At 39.8% G+C, this 21453-nt stretch overlaps 1 protein-coding gene across 3 annotated transcripts in view; it reads right to left on the bottom strand.

The window, feature by feature from the left end:
- Positions 1-12039, bottom strand: part of WFS1 (wolframin ER transmembrane glycoprotein) — a 35026-nt gene extending 22987 nt beyond the window's left edge. The window contains exons 1-2 of one of the 3 annotated variants that reach the window (XM_027899746.1): positions 11959-12039; positions 9673-9850 (exon numbers count right to left, since the gene is read on the bottom strand). In XM_027899746.1, coding sequence (XP_027755547.1) covers positions 9673-9844 — 172 coding nt within the window. In that variant the 5' untranslated portion in view covers positions 9845-9850; positions 11959-12039. Of the gene's footprint in view, positions 1-9672; positions 9851-11197; positions 11216-11761; positions 11893-11958 lie in introns of those variants that run through there. The other 2 variants (XM_027899745.1, XM_027899747.1) reach the window with 2 other exon arrangements.
- Between the last annotated feature and the right edge of the window lie 9414 nt (positions 12040-21453).

Here is a 21453-nt window from a genome sequence, read left to right as displayed (position 1 = left end):
GGGTTTTCTACTCATAAGAAGTCACAGATGTCAGGTGTCTCTCTCAGCTTCATATAATTAACTGACAAGAATAATTGAGATGTTTGATAGAGAAGTAGGGAACAAGCTTTCATCCACAGATATTTGAACCAGCTAAATTACTGGGGTGGGAGCAGGGAGGGAAGAATGTCTTCTTTGACATTAGATCTTCTCCCACACATGAACAAATTCTCCATATACCTTGAAGAGTAGTGATGTCTGAACTGAACTTTGTCACACTGCACAGCACTGTACTTACTTGAAGCTTCAGGTATAAATCATTTTACTGCCTTAGCATGTAGGCTTTACTGTAATTGAATCTGAAAGGGAGTCCTGTCTGAATTGTAAGGAAAATTACTTGCTTTTACTGTGAGAGGATACTAGTATGAATAACCTATGTTCACTACTAAGCTCTTTTCCTCCCACCACGCTCCACAAGGTAAGATGAAAAAATCAATGTGTAGGTGGAGACAGACACGACACAGAAAAGACAGATATAGAATTATTTGTATTTGAAAAAGCCTCTTCCATAACTTTCATTATGATGAACTTGAAGCTGGATTTTTATTTCATCTTTTTTTATGTGTAGAGATTTCCATAAGAACATGCCTCAGAAGAGAAACATTTGAAGCTTATCTCATTCTTAATATTAATAAAAGCACTGAAGATAGGGTCTAACTGTTCTAGAATTATAAATGCACTCTGTGCCACAAGTTTCATCATAGAAAAAATTAAAATGTAGCTATCTAATGCAGCACTGGATTAGCTTGAAAAAGAAACAGCCAGTAACAGCTCAAAACCATGTTATAAATCCTGTGCCAAAGGAATTTAGGGTGGAGCACAGAAAGGACCTGCATCACCTTAACTATTACCATAAATATCTACAATGAATCAACTTCCTGAAAGTCAGTAATTTTTTAATACTAATATTTCATCCTCAGTCAGCCTCAGTTTGCACTTCAGGGCCCTGAAATGTGTTCCCTGGCTTTCAATACCTTCAGTAGAAATACCCTAAAATTAACTAAAAGAGAGAAAGCATCATTTGGGTTCCTGAAAACTAAGCATTCAGCTGCTAAAGTGAACCCACCTGCAAGAACTTGTATTTGCAGACTACTTCGAAGCACTGTCATCTTTCAGATTGGGACAAATGAATGGGATTCTCAAACCACTGCTCTAAGTGAATTCTGTCTCCTGTACCTCAGCTTTCATCAGGCTTGTTCTCTACTCCTCCATTATTTACCTTTCTCATTACCTCCATTACTGCTAGAGTATAGTCAGAAACTGTTACAGCTTCTTACAAAGTCAGCAGGGGCTTTGCTACACTGTCCAAAACTATGATAGGATTATATCATCACCTGGTCTTTTTGTGCTACTAAAAACAAACAAAACAAACAAACAAAAACAAACAAACAAACAAAAACCAAAACAAACAACAGCAACAAAACCACACAAACCAAACAAACAAAAACCAAAACAAACCCAAAAACACACACACACACACACAAAAACCCAAAAAGAAACAAAGCATGACTGAAGCACCAGGAATAACAGCCTGTTGCAAATGTGGAGTTAATTTACATTAGAGGAGTGAATTTCCTTTAAGAATTTCACAAATTAAATATACTAGCTATAGAAAATAATTTTATGGTGAATTTTCAGTAGTAGCTCATTTGCCAGTACAGAGAAACTGTTATAATATTAGGTAGGAAGTGGGCAACAAGAATGCATGCACATACAAACTAAATAATGGAAGCATGCTTTTCAAGCAATAAATAATCAAGAAAAAGTAGGAAAATGAAAGCTTACAGGGCTGCCTGCCCATGGATATGAATCAAAATAGACAGAGCAGAATACATTTTGTGCAAAATCTCCCTATTTCTTTGGAAGTCACAACTTATACAACATACCTCCAGTCCCTTTTGGAAGTGTATGGTCATAATTCTGATACAGTGCTAGAGAGGATTTTATGCAGGAAAAGTTCTTTCTGCAAGAACAAATCTGCTAAGTTAATAACAAAATCCAACAGTTTTGGAGGACTGCACCAGCTTTTTATTACACATTTTGTTTTCACTATGAAACAAGCTTTCTAGAGTCTCAAGATACTCTTAGGACTAAGGGCATATACATGCTAGTGACAAAAATAATTTCATTTGTTAGGAGATGCTATGTAAGCTTATCTCCAAAGTGAAAGATGTCTGATTTCTTTCATTCAGGAAAAACAGACTCATCCATGGGTAGAATGTGGTAGTAGTTCATTATCAATGTACTTCTGTAAAAAGTTGATCTGTACATTTTGTAACAATAAATGAAGGTTCTAATAGCTTTTGAGTGTCACTTGATTGTACTGTAGGTTTCAGTGTTCAGTAGAGCTAGTCGGAGGCTCTAGAGAAATCCTCCTACTCCTTTCTCACAAGCTCCAAAAGTTCAGTGGTATTGTGTGCAGTAACTGTGTAGGAGTAAAATTTCTGGAAAGACTGACATTCCACTTAAAAGCTGGCATCAAGTGTCACATGTCATAAATATGATTTGTACATATAGAATATAATGACACAGAGGAACTGACTGGAGAAGAAGAAATACTTTCTTCAACAAACATCATTGATTTGAAAAAAGGTTTTATTAACTTTAGATACTTAGCTGCTCCTCCGTGAGTGCTGAATTCTTTCATCCATTCTGAAGTCTCCTGTGTTCTTAACTGCAATGTAAGGGCTTGGTACAACTAGGAGTGCACTGGATAATTTTTTTGTATGCCCTTTAACCCTCATAGTTAGATCTTAAGATGGTCCTAGTTGTCCCAAGAACAACTAGAAGTATTTATATTAGCATACTTTGGCAGGTATTCTACTCTTAAAGGTGATAGCAGGGATGGGAGAGAAGCGAATAATATTTGTTGACAAAGGTGTTGAAGTCTAGGACTCAACTCTGCTTTCTCTGAGAGGCACAATGCATTTGTAGATATGGTAATACTCTTAGTCATACCACAATTGTAAGTCATCAAATAGCATTAAATCGAAATGGGAACAACTTCTGCACCCCCACAAAATGAAGGTAAATTGTCAGGAGAGCAATAAAAAAAACCCATGTAGGTGGAAGACTAAGAATGATGATATTATAGACTAAAAATTTTAAAAAGTTATTTTTTTCTAGCATAGCTATTATTGTAAAATGATCTTTTAAAGTCATTAAAATAATTTTACACACAACTAACGAGACAGTCCTGCTGCCTTTTCTACGCATGCATCGCTGACTAAATCCTTTATGGATGAGCTGGGATAAATCTATCATGGCCTACAACTGAAGACTAACAAAGAAACTAACTCTTTTGTGATTTCTCAGTTGATAATCATCATTATTAACCCTCTCCACCCATAAAAAAAAAAAAAATTCTACCTACAGAAAAGCAATGCACGAAGGAGTTGAGACCATAAACCTCACCAAGCCCACAAATTTTTGTGTTGCAGAACTAAAGTTATCATAACAACCTGCATAATTGCACGTGGAATTTCAGCAATTCTGCAGTTTGAGCAGTTCACCACAGAGACACTCCAGCAGTTCATTAGATTACCATCAAAACAGAGCGGTCCTTAAAAAAGGCCCATTGCAACTCTTTAGCAAATCCACAGTGTCTTAAGTAAGCACTCGTAATAATTACCTAACTTTGCAAAGGATTCCTTTTATCTCCCAGTTTACAATTTCCACTATCATACCTTTTGCAATGAGGTGAGCCTGCTGCTGCTGCAAGGAGCCCTCCAGCAGCACAAGAGACTCCAAGTCTCTCCTTGACTCCTGTCACTACAGGGATTTGTTGCAGTTTTATTTGAAGATGCATGTACAGGTATTAGGTATTTCCCAATGTTTTCCTCCAAAGCTGTTGCAAAACATGTCCAGAAGTTAGCGGGGCTGGCTGCTGCTGAGTGCAGATGCATTGTATTAGAGAATTGGTACAGATAAGGAATGTCTTTTTAACTTTTCAACAGTCCCCATTTAACTCATTTTGTTTGCACAGTTGGAACACAAATACTGGATTCCTTCTGAAGGAAACTTAATTGAAAGACTGTATTCCAGCCACTAGAAACCTCAAATCCTTAGCACCAAACAATTTATAGAGCCATTCCCATTCTTTACATACTTTAAAAATTTGAGCATAGCTCTTCCCCTTCAACTGTTCATTTCTATCCTTCCAACACCCTAGGACTACGCTAGAAAAAAACATTTTGTTATCAAACAGATTAGGAAAACTATGCACCTGAAAAATAATGGGTGATGATTGAGCTAGGGCATTTTTCTTAATTTGGTTCATTGTGCGAATGCAAAAAATTGTTAGCAGTAACAGTATCTTTGTTATCCGCAGAAAAAAAAGCCATTTCTGCAAATAGTAGAAGAGGTAAAGATGGAGAATCTTTCTTCAAATAAACGTGTGTCCAATCCTACTGCTACATACGCTACAACCACCAGCATGCTATCGACAACAGTAACAGCAGACTGAAAAAGCCAATTTCCATTGTTCTGCAGCAACTATGATGATGTCTCAAAATTTTATCAAAAAATACAGTCATTAACTTTTGCTTGGATAGAATCCTTTCTCCCCCACAGCAATGCCTGGCAAATGAGCTTTCCAGGAGCCTTACTAATTACAGGTAAAGTTTGAAGGGGCATTAATAAACTGACAGTGAAATTGTTAAGTAATTCATACTTCAAGACATAATATGCCCCTTCAAACAATCAAAGGTTTTTCTGAGATTTCTTCAAGCTTTGCACAAACATTTCATTTTGCCTCAAGAATTAGTCTATAACAGCAAACTCCCAGAAAGTAAAGACACAGAAATGCTACAGTGGAGCTCTGAAGCAAAGGTTTTCTGTAACCTGAAGTGGAAGAGGGTAACACTCGGAAAATATTTGTAAATTAGAGAGGTTCCCTATTTGTTAGCTATCATTTAACAATGTGTTGGAGACGCACTGTTGTAAATTGTTATAATGCACCACAAATTGTTTAGAAGACCTTTTTTTTACTATTTATGAATCCTAAGTCACTCAAATAATTATTCTTCCCAAGAGATATTAAAAAAGCCTCATAACCTAAATACACGCAGAACTCTGCATAAGCAAAACAAAGCCAAAATTAGTTCCTTAACCAACAAGATGCTTCTTCAAGCACAGCAACTTAGCTTTGCAATTCCTCCTCTCCAACCTCATTGGCTAGCAAATGTGCATGAATGATGTAAAAACCAAATAAAATCTGTCATATCCACATCGACAAGTATCATCCTCACAGTGACCCCAGTTTCTCTATCCTAGTATGACCTCTTTTACCTGCTCACTGGCAGACAGTCAATTTTTAAGAAAGACACTTTACATGCTTGGAAGTCCTTAAGCATTACAAGAAATGGTAGCTCTTCCAGATAACCTGTAGCACAATGAAATGTTCCCCTGGGGTGAGAGTCAGTCCAGTTCAAGTTACCGTTGCGGCTGGCTTGAAGCAGCTACTTGAATCCTGACATCCCAGACAAGTATCTGATCACCCTTGTATTGTGAGAAGTTTCTTTCAACTCTGCTTTCCTTTCATCTGAATCAAAAGTAAAACATCCACTGGCCACATAAATCTACTTTCTAGCTCAGCAATACAGACCACTTACCCGGAGTGTGGATTCAGGCATCTCTTTCAAAAAACATTACATTAATAGCAGCAGCACTACAGATACCCACATGCTAAGTCACCATGCTGAAGGTGCTTTTTCCCTCTCTGCTCTGTGTACAAGTGGAAGAAATGGCTCCACTAGCAGACACTGACCTTCCTTGCTATACGCGAACTCTACTGTAATTTGCTTACATGGATACTGATGACTCAGTGGTTTTAAAATTTCAGGAGCTCTAATTAGTAGTGTACATGCTTTGCTCACTAATAAACTTCCTGTCCATGAATATCCTTGAAAGAGTATCAACTTTTTTTTCTCATTTGTTTGTAAACATGAGAGCTGATGTATTCATATTAATTCTATTCCTAACACATACACAAACCCCAGTAACATATGTAGGCAGAATGTAACAGTTTTGGGTAGAAATATGAATACGCTCCTTTACTTTTTTAACTAAGTAAAACGAGTTATCTATAAATTATCCTGACAGTGGAATATTCTTTCATTAAATTCCGATTTGATTAGCTCATAAATTCTCAAAGCACTGTTACCTTGTTAAAGGAATTATATGAAGAATAAGATAAACACTATCCAATGATACATTAGCAGAATATGGAATTAAGGATTGCTAAGAAAAAACCTGTTGTATAGGAGTTTGACCCCAAGAAAGTACCTTAGCAGCTGAGGATATGTGTGTGTTTAAGTGCTTTACTGAATCAGAGCCAGGGCATTCATTAATTTGCTGGATTATGCTGCAAGATATGGATAATGCTACAGGAATAGCTGATGGGTGTTTCCGGGAAACAAATTACTTAACATTCACTTCGATTCTATGGCCTTAAAACACAGTAGGTATAAATAAAGGCTGGAAGAAAATGCACACATCAGAAATGCAGATACTTTGGCAAGAATATTAAAAGAACTGGTAGAATGGTTGAGGTTGGAAGGGACCTCTGGAGGTCACCTGTTCCAACCCCTCTGTTCATGCAGGGCCAACTACAGCTGGTTGCCCAGGACAGTGTCCACATGGCTTCTGAGTATCTCTAAGGATGGATGCTCTGAGACCTTCCCTGCCAAGCTTTTGAGAGTGCCAGTGCTTGGTCACCCTCAAAAACAAAAAAAAGTTTCCTCTGATGTTCAGAGGGAACCTCTACTGTTTCAGTACATGTCCAGTGCCTCTGGTCCTGTCCCTGGGCACCACTGGAAAGATTCTGGGTCCATCTTCTTTGCACCCCAGCTCTCTCAGCTTTCTCTCACAGGAGAGATGCTCCAGCTCCTTCATCGTCTTTCTGGCCCTTTCAATCCATGTCTTTCTTGCGCTGGGAAGCCCAGAACTGGACCCAGCACCCCAGGTGTGGCCTCACCAGTGCTGAGTGGAGGGGAAGAATCTCCCTCCACATGTGGGGCGTTTCTTTGACTACTGCAGCCCAGGATACCAGTAACCCTCTTTAGGGGGAAGAGCACATGGGTGCGTGGTAGATAGGCCCGAGATAAAACTGCCTTTCAAGATAATTGAGACGTACATTGCACATCTCACAATCTGTAACAGAAATCATAGCTGATTTATTAAAAATTAAATTACTTCTATCACAAATTTAAGTTTGTATAATTTTGTGGAAGACATTAAAGTCATCATTAAAGAGGGGTGCTCTACATATTTGATAATATTTATTGAGATGGCTTTCTGTACACTGATGGGCTGGTCTTTCCTGTCCTCCTTTACGTCACTCAGAGTTAGTCATGATCATAGTGACTATTCAAAATAACTGACTTAATCTTCCAAGAAAGAAATCAGCAGACCCCTTTTCAGAATATCTGGTCCAGCGCAGATTTCCTTTTATACAATCAAACCACAACATGCCATTGCTAAGAAACCAAATCCTTTGCTCTCCCTAGACCTATCAGCAACTTGAACGTTATTTATTGCTAAAGGCCCTAGTGATTCCAAGGAATACTTTCTCTGTAAGTTATATTCAGAAAATTGCCAAAGTGCCAATTTTCTGTTTGAGATATCACTTTCTTTCATATTTGTTTTTATATGCACATACATCTCTGTGAATTTGTACTTCTATTTGCACCTCTTTCTGACATCCTACTAAAATCCCCATTTTTAAGCCCTGATGATCAGTGCTGCTGTAGGTGGAAAAAAAATTCTCTAATTTGCTTCTTTTAAAAAAGTTTTCCATTCTAAAAACTGTTAGCATTATGACAAATTGCATAACTCTAAAAGAATTGTAGAAAAAAATACTGCATTACATGTTATTGAAGACATGTCCACATAAATCCACTAAAATCTTGGTTGTTTGAGACTCCGGCATGACACAATGGCAATGGTAGCTCATTCTGCTGCATGAAATACTTGCATATGTTAAGACAGGGATGGAAAGGGCAGTGACAGTAGCAACAGACACCAATAATATTTTAATGGCAAGAGACTTAAAGCAATCAGGAATGAGTCACAACTGAAATCGAGATGTACATCAATACTCAAAAGTCCTCTTTTATAGGGGCACATACAAGAGCGTCTCTAATACAAAATCGCATAGGTAGAGATCATTAGTAAACACACAGGCCTGTGAAAAGAACTGGGATAAAAATCAGTATGATGTTAAAAGCCCAGTATTTGTATAGAATAAGGAAATCTCCAAATTACCCAGAAAAAAACACCTGACAAAAGCTATGTGCAAAACACCACTAAATGCTTGCATTAATTTTCAGAATCTTGCATGACTGTGGGCACCAATAACAGAAACCTATGTACTGCTCTTTCAAATCGCATTATAACTAAGCCCACAGTCATTCTCCAGTTTCTTAAATGCTTCAACAGGGAAAGAATAGCAACTATAATATGAATATGGAGAATGAAAAATGAAAGAAAACATACCTGTTAGCACTGATTCTAAATTAATAATTATGTAATTAATGTTAGAAGCTCAAGTCTTCCTAATCTCTCAATTTTTTACAGGTGGGCTAGATGACAAAACTGTTAATGAAAACTGAGGAATCTTAGAAATTCAGGTATCCAAAAAACCCAATTTCCTCCATCTGAAATGTGCCTTTTAGTAGCAAAGAACCCAGAAGGTTCCAACAGTCAATTTTGAATTAGATGCACACAATAGATGTGCTAACACAGCCACAATATTGGCATGAACTAAGTGCAGAGCTCAGCTGCATCTGATTCCTGCCACCTAGATATTCACACATTTAATAATTTTAAACTCTTGGACAGCCTTATTACCTTCAACAGGGTGACTCATATTTGTGAGTCTAAGGACAGGCACAGAAGCAGTTTCACATTCAAAAATCAAATTTTAAAGAAAGTTAAAGAGCAGTCATTTTTCTAGACCTTGAACACAAGAGTGTCTTTCACAAGTGTTAGATTACAAACTGAATTTAAAACTGGAACTCAGCAGCTGAATAAAGGACCCAGATATTTTTTGGTTTATATTTCGTACAAGACATTTCTTTCATCCCATAAGCTTCCACAGTCTTTTAAACTCAATGGTTTCACAGTGAGGGGAAAAAAAAAATCTTCAGTCTGCCTTTCACAGTGTATGATGATCGTAAATTCAAGTCCTTATCTGACGGCTAATGTTAACTTCGATTCTGGTTTCATATATCAGATTATTCCCTCAGTATACATTACAATAGTACCTATGCATCCACATTAGAATTCATAATAAAGCTATAGTTACCATGTGATCTAGCCAAATAAAGAAATTAAATTGCAATTATAATAGCATTATGGTAAATTTAATTTTTCCTGCTAATTTTTCAAGCAAACTTTTTTCCTTTTGCTCTGTACACATATGCAAAATTCGACAGGAAAATCTGAAAATACGCACAAAATAAGTTGCAGAAGAAAAGTCTTTTCCACAACAACAGGTTAAAAGAAACTGGAGAAATTTACATTCCTACTTTACAGTGTCTCTTTAAACAGAGTTTAGAATACATATACACAAAATAATCTCCCAATGCTTAACGTAAGCCAATTTAGCATAAAAATTGCTTTCATACTTACCATTTTTTTCAGTTTTCTCTCTGTTACGGGAATAGCCAGGAACTGAAGTAGTTGCAGAATCTTCTGAAGATGTGTTCTCCCTGTGGTCCACAGGAGCAGCATTTAGCTGGGACCTTCCAAGATGCTGCTGGGGGTGAGAGGGACTTGAAGCAGCATCAGGAGGTGAATTCATTTTAGCTACCAAAGAAGAGAATAATGATTAATTATCAGATAGTAGGGTCACAAGGTAAAACCAAAGTAAAAACTTAAAATCTGAATGTATTTCTATAATTATTTGAACAAGAAGCCTAAAAAAAGGACAAGAAGGTGGATGGCAACTTCAAGATTTATTTATACTTTCCTGAGTAATTCCAAACATGGGCAGCTATTGTTGAATGAGACTGACCATATATACAGCATTGTGCCAGAACAGGGACTGACTTTTCTCCTAACTAAATAAGAATCGATTTTCAAATGTAAATAAATGCTAAAATTAATTAATCAATCCTGTAAATGCTGTATATAAAGAACTTCTTTAAATCTAATATTCTACTTAAATGTGCAATAAAGACTAGCCCCTAATTTTTTATGGACATATCTATAATAATAGAAAAATTCACCTTAGATCAAAGGTCTGGTTAACTGCCATCACCTAATCAGGTGATAGAGAAAGACAATACAGATTAGAAAGAAACAGAGGAAGAGATGTAGAACTCTGCATGGAAAATGAGATGGTGGACACCACCAAGGCTGCTCTTTATAGACATTTCCAATTGAAACACACACGGACCAAAATAAGCTTACTTTATTTACTACTATATCCATTTTTTGAAAAAAATTGTATTTACATGCCACACTAATGCAGGGAGGGAAAGGCTTTACGGCTCTATACATGGGAAGGCCTTTTGACTATAAGCCCTCTCCTAAAGAATGAGGGGATATCGGTTCATTACTAAAAAGTTCCTTAAATAAGTAAACTTTAATAAAAGTGCTCACTGAAAGTTTAGCTTTTACAAGACAGAAGTAGCAAGATATGCATATACAACCACAGTGTAAGATTCAGTAACTCTGCTTAAGAGCAACTTCCCTAAGTCAAACAACTTTCAAGGAGCATTATAGAAGGTATGTGACCACAAACTATAGTTTTTAATTCCGAATAAATACAGAATTCATTCACAGTGCTGACCTGAAGATGTCCCTGTAAAGACGTAAGTAGTACAGCCAAAACCAAAGATACTACATAACTCAGCCAACAACTTTTTCCACTTCCAATTCACGACGAGATGCTAAAAGTACCAGCAATATGACAACTTGGTTGCTAAAATTAAGCTTCTCTAAATCAGAATATATTTCACTGATACAAGTAAATGCATTTCTGTATTATGTTTCTACATCAAGTTATAAATAAACGAAGACAGTTCAGTTCAACCTTCAAACAGTCCTCGGAAAACACAGAGATTAAAATACCTTCCCAGTAAACGAGCAAGGGTATTTTTAACCATTATACAATCACAAAAGTTACTTTGCCTCCAGTTTTAAACTTGACCTTAGCGCTTTGTCAGAGGGACATCTGCCAGCGCAGCCAGGCCGCGGCCGCAGCGCGGGGGATGCGCGGCACGGGCGGGTCCGGCTCCAGCCCCTTCCCGAAGGGAATCCCGGGCGGCACCGGCAATTCTCCGGCCCCGGACAGGGGGGCCCTCTCGGCGCCGGCCAGCCCGCAAAAACACTCCCGTCCCAACAGCCACGCCGCGCTTATCCTACAAAGGGCACCACCAACTTCCCCTCCCGCGCCAGCAGAAGCCAGCCCTTAAGATCTGATTTGAGCATTGCCTGTAAAAGTCTGGGAACAGGAGCAAGGGCAAGGCTCTGGGGAGCCCGGGGTTTGTCCACAAGCCCGCGGTGGCTGCAGGGGGAGCCGGCGGGGGGCCGCCCGGGACCTCCCACGCTGCTGCCGACGATGACTCCGCGCCCCCCGGGGACGGCCCGAGTTCGCTCGGCCTCGCTCCCCGCCAGGTCTGGGAGCGCCCGGGCGGTGCTGCCGCGCCGGAAGGCCGGGAAGGGGCTCGGCAGCTCGGGCCGTCCTGCGCGGGGTCCCGCCCCAGACGCTCACCGAACCCGGCAGAGCGAAGTCAGCAGCGCGAACTCCCCCGATGCTCCCCTGCGCCTCTGGAGACCGCCGGGCGCTGACTGGGGCTCCGACGGGAGCGCTCAGCCCTCGGGGGCGGCCCCGGCCCGCCCCTCGGCCGCGGCCCCCTCCCATCCCCTCCCGCCGCGCCGTGCGAGGGGGCGGCGCGGCTGCCACTCAGCGCCCGCTGCGCTCGGGGAGGGCTCCGGGGAGGGCCCGCCGGGGCCGGGCGGGGCTGGTGGGAGGAGGAAGAGGCGGAGGCCGCGGCGCAGGGTCGGCCGAACGGGCGGGGCGACAGGGGCGGTGCGCCCTATGCGGGCTCTCCCGGGCAGCGGCAAAAGGACAGGGACCTCATCCGCCCCGCCGGGGAACGAAGGGTTGTCCCGAAGGCGGCCGTGGCGGGCTGGGGCAGCTCCAGAATGGCAGCGCTGGGGAGCGGGGCCGGTGCTGAGCGCTCGGGGAGGCGGCAGCTGGAGCGGTCCGGGTTGCGGGTACAGCCCTGTTCCCAAGGGCCGGCGCTGTCCAAGGGCCGGTGTGGGCCAGCGGGGAGCGGCGGGGGCTGGTGCCCTGCACCCGCGTGGGGTGAAGCGGAGCTTCCCCCTAAGGCAGTGTTCCTCCGTGGAGAGCAACGGGAGCGAAGGGAAGGAGGGAAAGGACCGTAACCGAGTTAACTAATTCCTCTTAAGTTACTACTGCATACACCAGCACTTCTGCTACATACATGGAAAGCTCCTTGGGCTGGAAGCAAGCTCTGAGCTTACCTGTAAGTGTTGCTGCTGTATTAATAGTAATCTTACTACTTTTTGGAAATAATACATTGCTTTTTATTTTCGAGCTACTTAAATAAGTCAGGGTCTCTACATGGTACTTTGAATACCTTCTAATTAAAAAAAAACCAAACAAACACAACCTATAAATTCAAACTAGGGGATTAAACGTCAGTCATTCAGAGTAAGTTACTCTGTTCGTTTTCACAAGTTCCAAGTTTGCAGCAGATTATGAGGAGCTATGATGTGTTTCAGTTGTTTAAATGTCAGATGCTACTTCCTGGTGTCACTGCTTGTTTTTTTTTTTTTTTTAATCCTCAAATACAAATGTGGACCCCCCAGTGTCCTCATTATTTCATTGTCTTGGAAGTCATAAGAAAATTCTTATTTTTACCTAAAATGAGTTTAAACAAACATGATGCTTGAGTTTACTTCAAATTAAACTGAAATTTGGAAAACAACCCCACATTTAAGAAGATCATTTGCAGTCTGAGTGTATTATGGCTTCATTGGGAACATGCAATGCCTGCCTTGTGTTATCTGTTGGTACTTTAGACTGACAGTATGACTTAACTCTGATATGACAAACTGCTGCTGCAATCTGCTTCCCCTTCTATTCGTGTTTCCTTCAAGATATTATTTTATACAATTGATTTGATATTTAGTGGGTGTACTTAACAGATCTAACATGCTTTGGGAACAGGTGGAAATGAAGGTGGTAGCTGGAAAAGTAATAAGGAAGTGTAAAATAAAGCCTCCTCTGCTGCTTTTGCCCACAGTTTTCCAACTCAAGGCACAGTCACACATGGCATAAGTCATTCCGGAGGAGTTCAGTTGAAGGGTGAAACTGCCACTCTGACTACTAACCTGCTTAATGTAAAGCAAGTTGATGTAAAATACATTCTGATGTAAAATACATTCTGTGTATTTGGATGTAAAATACATCATGATGTATTGATGCAAAATACATTCTGTGTGATCTGACGTTGAAGACGCACATTAGTGCCACTGCTGAATTTGATCAGGTCCTTACTTAAGGCCAGTTTAAAACTTTGCAGTAAATGAATTGTCACGTACGTCTTATATACTCATGTACATGTCATATAAATACAGATAATGTTACTGAGAGTAAATAAAACTCAGACATGATGACAGCTTCCGTTATCAACTCTGCTGATTTCACTTTGGCTTTTTCACAAATGATGAGTTTCCATTTGGCATTATCACAGTTGCAAATTGTGACTACAGAGAAGAAACATAGGAGTACTGTAATAACTTGGCACAGCACCTTTTTAAATTTCAGACATGACTCATAGAATCAGTAGAATGGTTAAGGTTGGAAGGGACCTCCTGAGGTCAGCTGCTGTTCCCCCCTGCTCAGGCAGGACCACCTGGTTGCCCGGGACTGTGTCCACATGGCTCTTGGAGTATCTCTAAGGATGGAGACTCCATCACCTCCCTGGACAACCTGTGCTGGTGTTCAGTCACCCTCCCAGAAAAAAAAAAAAGCATTTCCTAATGTTTAGAGGGAACCCTCTGTGTTCCACTTTGTGCCTATTGCCTCTGGTCCTGTCACTGGGCACCACTAGAAAGATCCTGGTTCCATCCCCTTTGCACTCTCCCTTCAGGTGTGTATGTACATTGATAGATAGCCCTGTGCCTTCTCCTATCCAGGCTGAACAGTCCCAGCTCTTTCACCCTTTCCTCATAAGAGAGATACTCCAGCCATAGGAGAGATACTCCAGCTCCTTCATCATCTTAGAGGTCCTCTGTTGGACTGACTCAGTATGTCCATGTCTCATGTACTGAGGAGTCCAGAACTGGACACTTGCTTAACAGCATGAGGTTCCTTGTCAGACCAGATTAAAAAAATACCACTGTTGCAACAAGAACAAAATAAAAAAGGCTACAGTTGGCCAGTTTCTTTTTGTATTACAAAATCAGTAAAACTTTCCCAAACATTTTGAAGGTTTACAGAGTGATGTTTGATTTTAGCTGATTTCTGTAAACAGTCTACTCAAAAGATGATGAAATGCAGTAGAAATGATTGTGTGAACATCTGAGATGCAGTACTGAGCTATAGGCTGAAATTAACTGCTTTTCCATATAATCATCAATTAGTTCTAGAAATATCCTTGGGATATCCAATGATCTGATCAACTCATGTTGCCTCTGTTAAATTTCATGTAATATAAACTGACATTTTCACATTCTGCTGTGAAGTTTGTATTTCAGCTTCTAGGCATGTATTTAGTATTGAAACATTTAAGAAAAGCGTCTTTTAATTTGTAACAGCAAAGGCTCATGCTAAGCAATATTTATTTAAATAAAACATTTTGTTCTTACATTAAGCAATTCAAACTGATTTACCTATCATATTACTGAAATTCAATCACACTTATAGCGTTGCTGGCATACAAGTAGTTTCTCATCAGTCCAAAGGAAACACTGTTTAATCAAACTGTTCCTTAATGAAGAGAGAAAGCAGTGATCATCCAAGAAAACAGATGGGCATGAAGTATGATTCATTCCAATAAATAGCCTTCAGCTCCTTATGTTTGTCAGTCACAACACCTCTGAATAAGAGTCCATTTCTTTAGTACACTCAGAAACCGATTTGGTTATTCTGGACATTTATGGAATACATTAATCCCAGCAGAAATCTTGTCAGTAGTGCTCTTGTAAGAGAAAGAAGACCTGAAAAATTCGTGGAGAAATGCCACGTGCATCCTCAGTACTTATGAAAGGAAGTACCTTATGGAAATGAAAATATCTGAGCGATGCTAAGGAACCTATACTAGAAGCTGTCTCAAAGATCATGTCTTTTTTTTTTTTTTACCACACCTTACTAATTAGGACAAAAGCTATTATTTCAAAATAATAGGTTTTGTTGTTTACTCTGTTACACCCACATTTAACAGTATAATTTAATTGATGGAAGCATTACATCACCATAATGTTAGTGCAGTAAAAGCTACATCATCATTCATGAGCAGCTGGGTACTATTGTTTCATTAGACTAAGGGCCAAGCTGAAAACCGATTTTTTTTATTTTATATTTTTAAAGGCAATGTGTAATCTAAAGTGAGAGGTATTTTCTGTCAGAAAGAGCACAATACATAAGCATGCTGAAACAAGGGACATAGAATGTGGAGAATCAACAGTGTGATGTGAACAACTAAGATGTTAGTGTCATTTGGGATGGACATGTGGTAGAAAGTTGATAAAAGATGAGCATGGGAGGAAATAGAAAGAAAAACACAAGAAAATGGGCACAAAAAGCAAGTAAAAATAGGAATTGAGTTTTGTGAAGATGGTGATGAAGACTCCTCTTCCCAGATCTGCGCATTAAATATGCCTCTGTCACCTCAGGATTAGAGCAGCTTTTACATAAGTACCTGTTTTCATGTGCTAAGTTGTATAGGATAATGTAAGCATCATTCTCTGTCCTGCTCTTTTAACCTCTCTTTATTCCACTGTCCCTGTGCCAAATGCTTTTTGTGTGGCAGCACAAAAGTATTGTTCACCATCACTGCTTTATATATAAAGCATTGTTATAATTCTCCCATTAGCTCCCTCAGCTATGAGAATGGCCAACATTTTCCTTTTCGTGAACACCTATGCTATAGGAAGCTAGATGTGAGTTACATGACATCAGATCTTCAGTTTTGCACTTACTGCTTGGCCATTTTTTCTAATCATGGACATGAACTGTGAAAAGGGAGAAGTTTTTTAAAAATAGGCACAGGTACAGCTGTATTCCCTCAGGTGATAACTAAGTCTGTGAAGGTCTGACACAGCATCAGGAGGAAAGCACTGGGCTGGATGCATGGCCTGGAACAAGAAACTCTTCTTCCACTTCCTTTGGAAGAGCATCCTCTGGATCCTCTAGATTTGTTCTATTCACAGCTTCACTCCGAGACAGCTAGTGCTTTTATTGCTAATCTAAATATAATGAGACTTGGCTGTTGTAACTTTGGAAGCAACACCTGAATCAAATTGTACTTGTACTAGTTCTGCTACAGTCAAGAGAAAATGGGGCAGTTTCCCTAGAGGGAAGGAATAGTACCTTAATGTTTATACACAAAATCCCAGCAACAAGTATCAACAAATCTGGAACTCTTCTCTTGAATCAGTTTGTTGCCAGAGATTAAATTTGGTGTAAAATTAAACTGGACATATTTAAACACTGAGGATTTCTTGATAGGAATAACTTCTTAATCTACAGTTTGTAAATAGTTCGTCAGTAAATGAGGTTGCATTAAGAAGTACCGTGGTCTCCCTCAAGCATCATATTTAATACAGATGGATTTGCATCAACCTTTCAAATTAGAAAGTATGCCACAAATTTAATCTGTAAATTGATCCATCAATCAAGTGTTGGGCAAGTGTTCTTGTCTTTACAAGTCGAGCTTCGTCTTTTGCTCACAGTGACCTCTAGTGTGAATGGATGAGACAATTCAGAGCAATTCAAGGTGGTGCACGAAGAACTTAGTGTGTGTTCATACTGATACCAGGGTAAGGGGACACATATGTGTGCCATCTGTTTGACTGCATGACATAATGCTTAAAGCATGCAAAAAAGTGAACAGGAAACCATGAAGCTAAAAACATTCCCTCACCCATACCAAATAAAGAATTTAAAGATCTTTCATTTCTGTGTAATTTTGGTCAGATTTTTCCTTACCAAAACCTCCATGCATAGTTGAGGTAATTTTCAGGCTCCCAAGTGCAAGAGATTGCTTTTACTTTCTGAAACCTTGCACTGAACCTTGTATGAGAGATACAAGTCAAAAGGCAGTGATGCATGAATTTCTGCAAGAACTGCTGTAAAATGTACATATTCTCCAAACTCTGACCCCAGTATAGTTATGAATTAACCTCATTATATTACATACATTTTCTTCAACCGAGTATATTGGAGTGACCATTTCCCTCTCCTCTTCTGCAGAACAATTTGAATAAATTGGGGGGAGGGGGGGAGAAGGCTCTAAAGCAAAGATTTTTCTTTTTGGTATCTCCAAAATTGCAGAATCAAAAAATGAAGCAGATCAGTATAGAAAGTAAGTTAGCAAGAAATATTCTGACAGTTGGCAGTGTTAAATTGGTAATTAAAGACAATTTATCTCTGGAATTAGCTAATTCAGTCCTTGACTACTAAAAAATAAAGCTATAAGCACCTTCTCACATTTCAGCAGGAAGTAATCTGAGGCTCACTTTGGACAAATAGAAATGACCATTCCTTTTTCAGACAAGTTCACGTGGCTTGAAATACAAAGCGTCAATAATTTGCAAAAGACACTACAATTTTTTTTCCTATAAACTACTTTCTGTCCTTTCCAGGATTCCATCTGCTACACAGCAGCAAACATAGACATGTTGTTCTTCAATCACAAAACATTATGTATAAATTTCTGCCTGAAAAACTGCCTTGCTACATGTCAGTTTCAGGCATGTTTAATGTAAAAGAATTTTACAATAGAGATTGTGCAGAATTTAATTAAGGTTTTAAAAATCTACAAAACTGTCACATTGCAAATTTAATTTCTGACAAGAAATATATGCCATTAGTCATGTCAGATCAAATTCTGTTGTATTGTGGCTTTAGGGTTTTAGTCAGGAAGCAGGACTTGCCATGGTAACTGTTTCATAGCATTCCATGTCCAGGTAAGGTGAATTCTCTTTGCAAACTGATAGAATCTTAGAATCATAGAATGCCCTGGCTTGGAAGAGACCTTAAAGATCATCTAGTTTTAATGCCCCTGCCATGGGCACGGATGCCACCCACTACATCAGATTGTCCAGGGCCCCATCCAGCCTGGCCTTGGAACACTTCCAGAGATGGGACATCCACAACTTCTCTAGGCGGCCTGTTCGGTGCCTTGCCAACCTCTGAGTAAAGAACTTCTTCCTAATATCTAACCTTAATCTCCCCTCTTTAGTTTTAAACGGTTCCCCCTTGTCCTATCACTACTGGCCCACATAAAATGTTTCTCTTCATGTTTTTGTTAAGCTCCCTTTTGGTGCTGGAAGGTTGCTGTATGGTCTACCCAGAGCCTTCTTCAGACTGAACAACCCCAAATCTCAGCCTGTCTGCATAAGAGAGGTGCTCTAGCCCTCTTTGTGACCTTCACTGGTCTCGCCCTAACAGGTCCACATTTTTCTTGTGCTAGATGCCCCAGAGCTGGACCCAGTGTTCCAGGTGTGGTCTCATGAGGGCAGAGTAGGAGAGGGGAGAATTCCTTGATCTGCTGGCTGTACCTCTTTTGATGCAGCCCAGGATGAAGTTTGCCTTCTGGGACACAAGTACATACTGCTGGAGCATGTCCAGGTTTTGGTCCATCAGAATCTCCGAGTCCTTCTCTGAAGGGCTTCCCTCAATGAATTCTTCTCCCAGTTTGGACTCATCTCTGGGATTGCCTTGACACTGGTGCAGCACCTTGCACTTGGATTGTTGAAACTCATGAGATTCCCATGGGCCCACTTTTTGATGTTGTCCAGGTCCCTCGGGATGGCATCCCCTCCTTCTGCTGTGCCAACAGCCCCGCTCAGGTTGGCGTCATCTGCAAACTTGCTGAGGGTGCATTCGATCCCACTCTCTAGGTCACTGATACGAGAGCACTGGTCCCACTCATTTCGAAATATGGCAAAACAGGGTGCCTCTTTCTTTCCAGAAAGTAAAACTGCTTCCCAGCATAGCCAGAGCTACGGCAGAGGGAGTAGGGAGGAAGAACAATGCAACAGGTAGATGCAGGATGTCTGCTGTAAGCAAGGACCTGTAGAAAACTACAGCATGATGAAAAGAACAAGTGCCTCTGATGGATCACACTGATAGTTTTATTCCCACCTGTTAAAAGAAGAGGACACCAGCAGAGTCCAGCACAGGGGACACAATAAAATACAGAAAAAATTGAACTATATACAACAAGACACATTTACACACAAAAAAAGTCTTTATATCACCTATCAGTTATTGCCAATGTGAAACATCACTAGAACTCAAATACATTATATTTGATAGGATAAAATCAAAACTGTGATGAAATGGCAAATTGCCCATTAAATCTTCAGAACACTGAAAACATGACATTTTCCCCCAAAATCCAGCTGAGTCTGTCCTGAGAAAGGACTTATATATAAATGTACTTATATATAAATGGGATGATGTTGGCTGTGAGTTTATTCTGACCATTTATGTCAAAGCTTTTCATGCAAGCACATTGACAGAAATGTGAAAAGAAAATGAAATGTTAAAGTACTATTAAATGGAGAATTTCAGAATTATCATCTGCAAATTTCACATTATTCATTGTCAATTACATAAAATAATAAAGTGTTAAGTCAATTTAAAATGCAAATTTAAACCTCTGTTCATTAGATTCCTATCTTTCCAAGACCTTTTACATACAATTTTTCTGCTATATATTTCATGTATATATATATGTCTGTGTGTGTGTTTGTTCAGATTTTATGTAGGCACGTCAGTCCTCTGATCCTGTTAATTAACATCAAAAGCACTGGAACTTACTAACTTCAACAGTGCCTCTACCTGACATTAAAAGGAGTGCAAGGACAAGTGGCAGCTCTTTAATAACGCTGTTTTGTCTTAGCAAATGCAATCATCTATTTGTTCTCATGATGCCAGATGCAGTTAGACTGTATTCTCACAGGATGGTGCTAGTCAGCTTGAGCTATTTCAACATCTCCAGTCTGTAATTAGTACACGGTACACACAAGGCTCCCACCAGGTGGCAATAGTCTTCATTCTTTAAAGCATTTGCTATTATTTTAGATGTATAAATGTACGTTATGTACTAATTAGAAGAAAAAAAAATTGGGACTTATAATGCGGTGATAAAAAAATTATTTTCCTGAACTCTCAAGGTACAAATGCTTATCAAAAGTCATTTCTACCTGGGAAGAGACAGCAGCATGCAGGGCAATAGCCACTGTTGGGTTCTTGACAGCTCTTTCAATGTAAATACAGGTAACACATTCCAATTGGTTCCCGAGAAAGTGAAATTGTTTATATTTGCCCTTTGATTAAATTGCAGAGAGCAGAGAGTGCGAAATGCTAATTTACTAGTGGGAGCTTAAACCTCACAGAAGTCTCATAATTTTAGCTCAAATTTAGACAGATCAATTTCACACCTTCAGCTACAAAATAAATACTCTTTCTAGATTTTATTCAAGTCTATTTCTGTGTCATGCAACTGTTATATTCCCATCTGGTATTTCTATCCCTTTCCTGTATTTCTATCTCTACCCTGTATTTCTGAAAGAGAAAAGACCTGCACACGTGCACTGTGTGACTCCTATTTGCCAGCAGCAGTGGACTTGCTGTCCCTCATTTTTCAAATGCTCTGCACATGGTCAGCAATCTTTGTACAACACAGTACAAACGTGCCCCACCTGCAGAGCTGTGCATCTGCTTAGGCCAGCAGTGCAAGTTCCACATACTCAGGATTTCCAGATTTTTTGAAGCCAACATAGAATTACTGGTCTGACAGCATCTGTAAAGTCCTTGACCAATGAGAAAAATCCTAAAATTTCTCCTAGAAAATTCTCCAGGAAGAAAAATAGGGCATACCTGAAGAAACCAAAAGATGTAACAATTGTGGGATCTCAAAACTAGTAGCATGGTAATTGAGTTCTCAGTGTCTTGTCAGGCAAAAACAGGCAATGTGCTCAGTTGTTTACTTGAGTTCCCCAAATGCGGGAAGTTGTAAGTGCCCAAAATGGTCTTCAAAAGCAAAAAGAACATCATCTAATAAGTCAAGCAGACAGTCCTAAGGAAAGAGGTGGAGACAAACACTACAAACCATCTCACACAGAGGAAATCGTTTAGGACAACTGCCTGTTTCTGTTATACAGTTCAACCTACTGTTGTTTTTTAGAACTAAGGTCATC

Source organism: Empidonax traillii, unplaced genomic scaffold (genome assembly GCF_003031625.1).
Source record: "Empidonax traillii isolate 1590-97213 ecotype Southwest subspecies unplaced genomic scaffold, ASM303162v1 scaffold687:size894609, whole genome shotgun sequence".
In the NCBI taxonomy this organism is placed as follows: domain Eukaryota; kingdom Metazoa; phylum Chordata; class Aves; order Passeriformes; family Tyrannidae; genus Empidonax; species Empidonax traillii.
The sequence above is the reverse complement of the archived record's forward strand: the minus strand, read 5'-3'. Positions and strand labels throughout refer to the sequence as shown.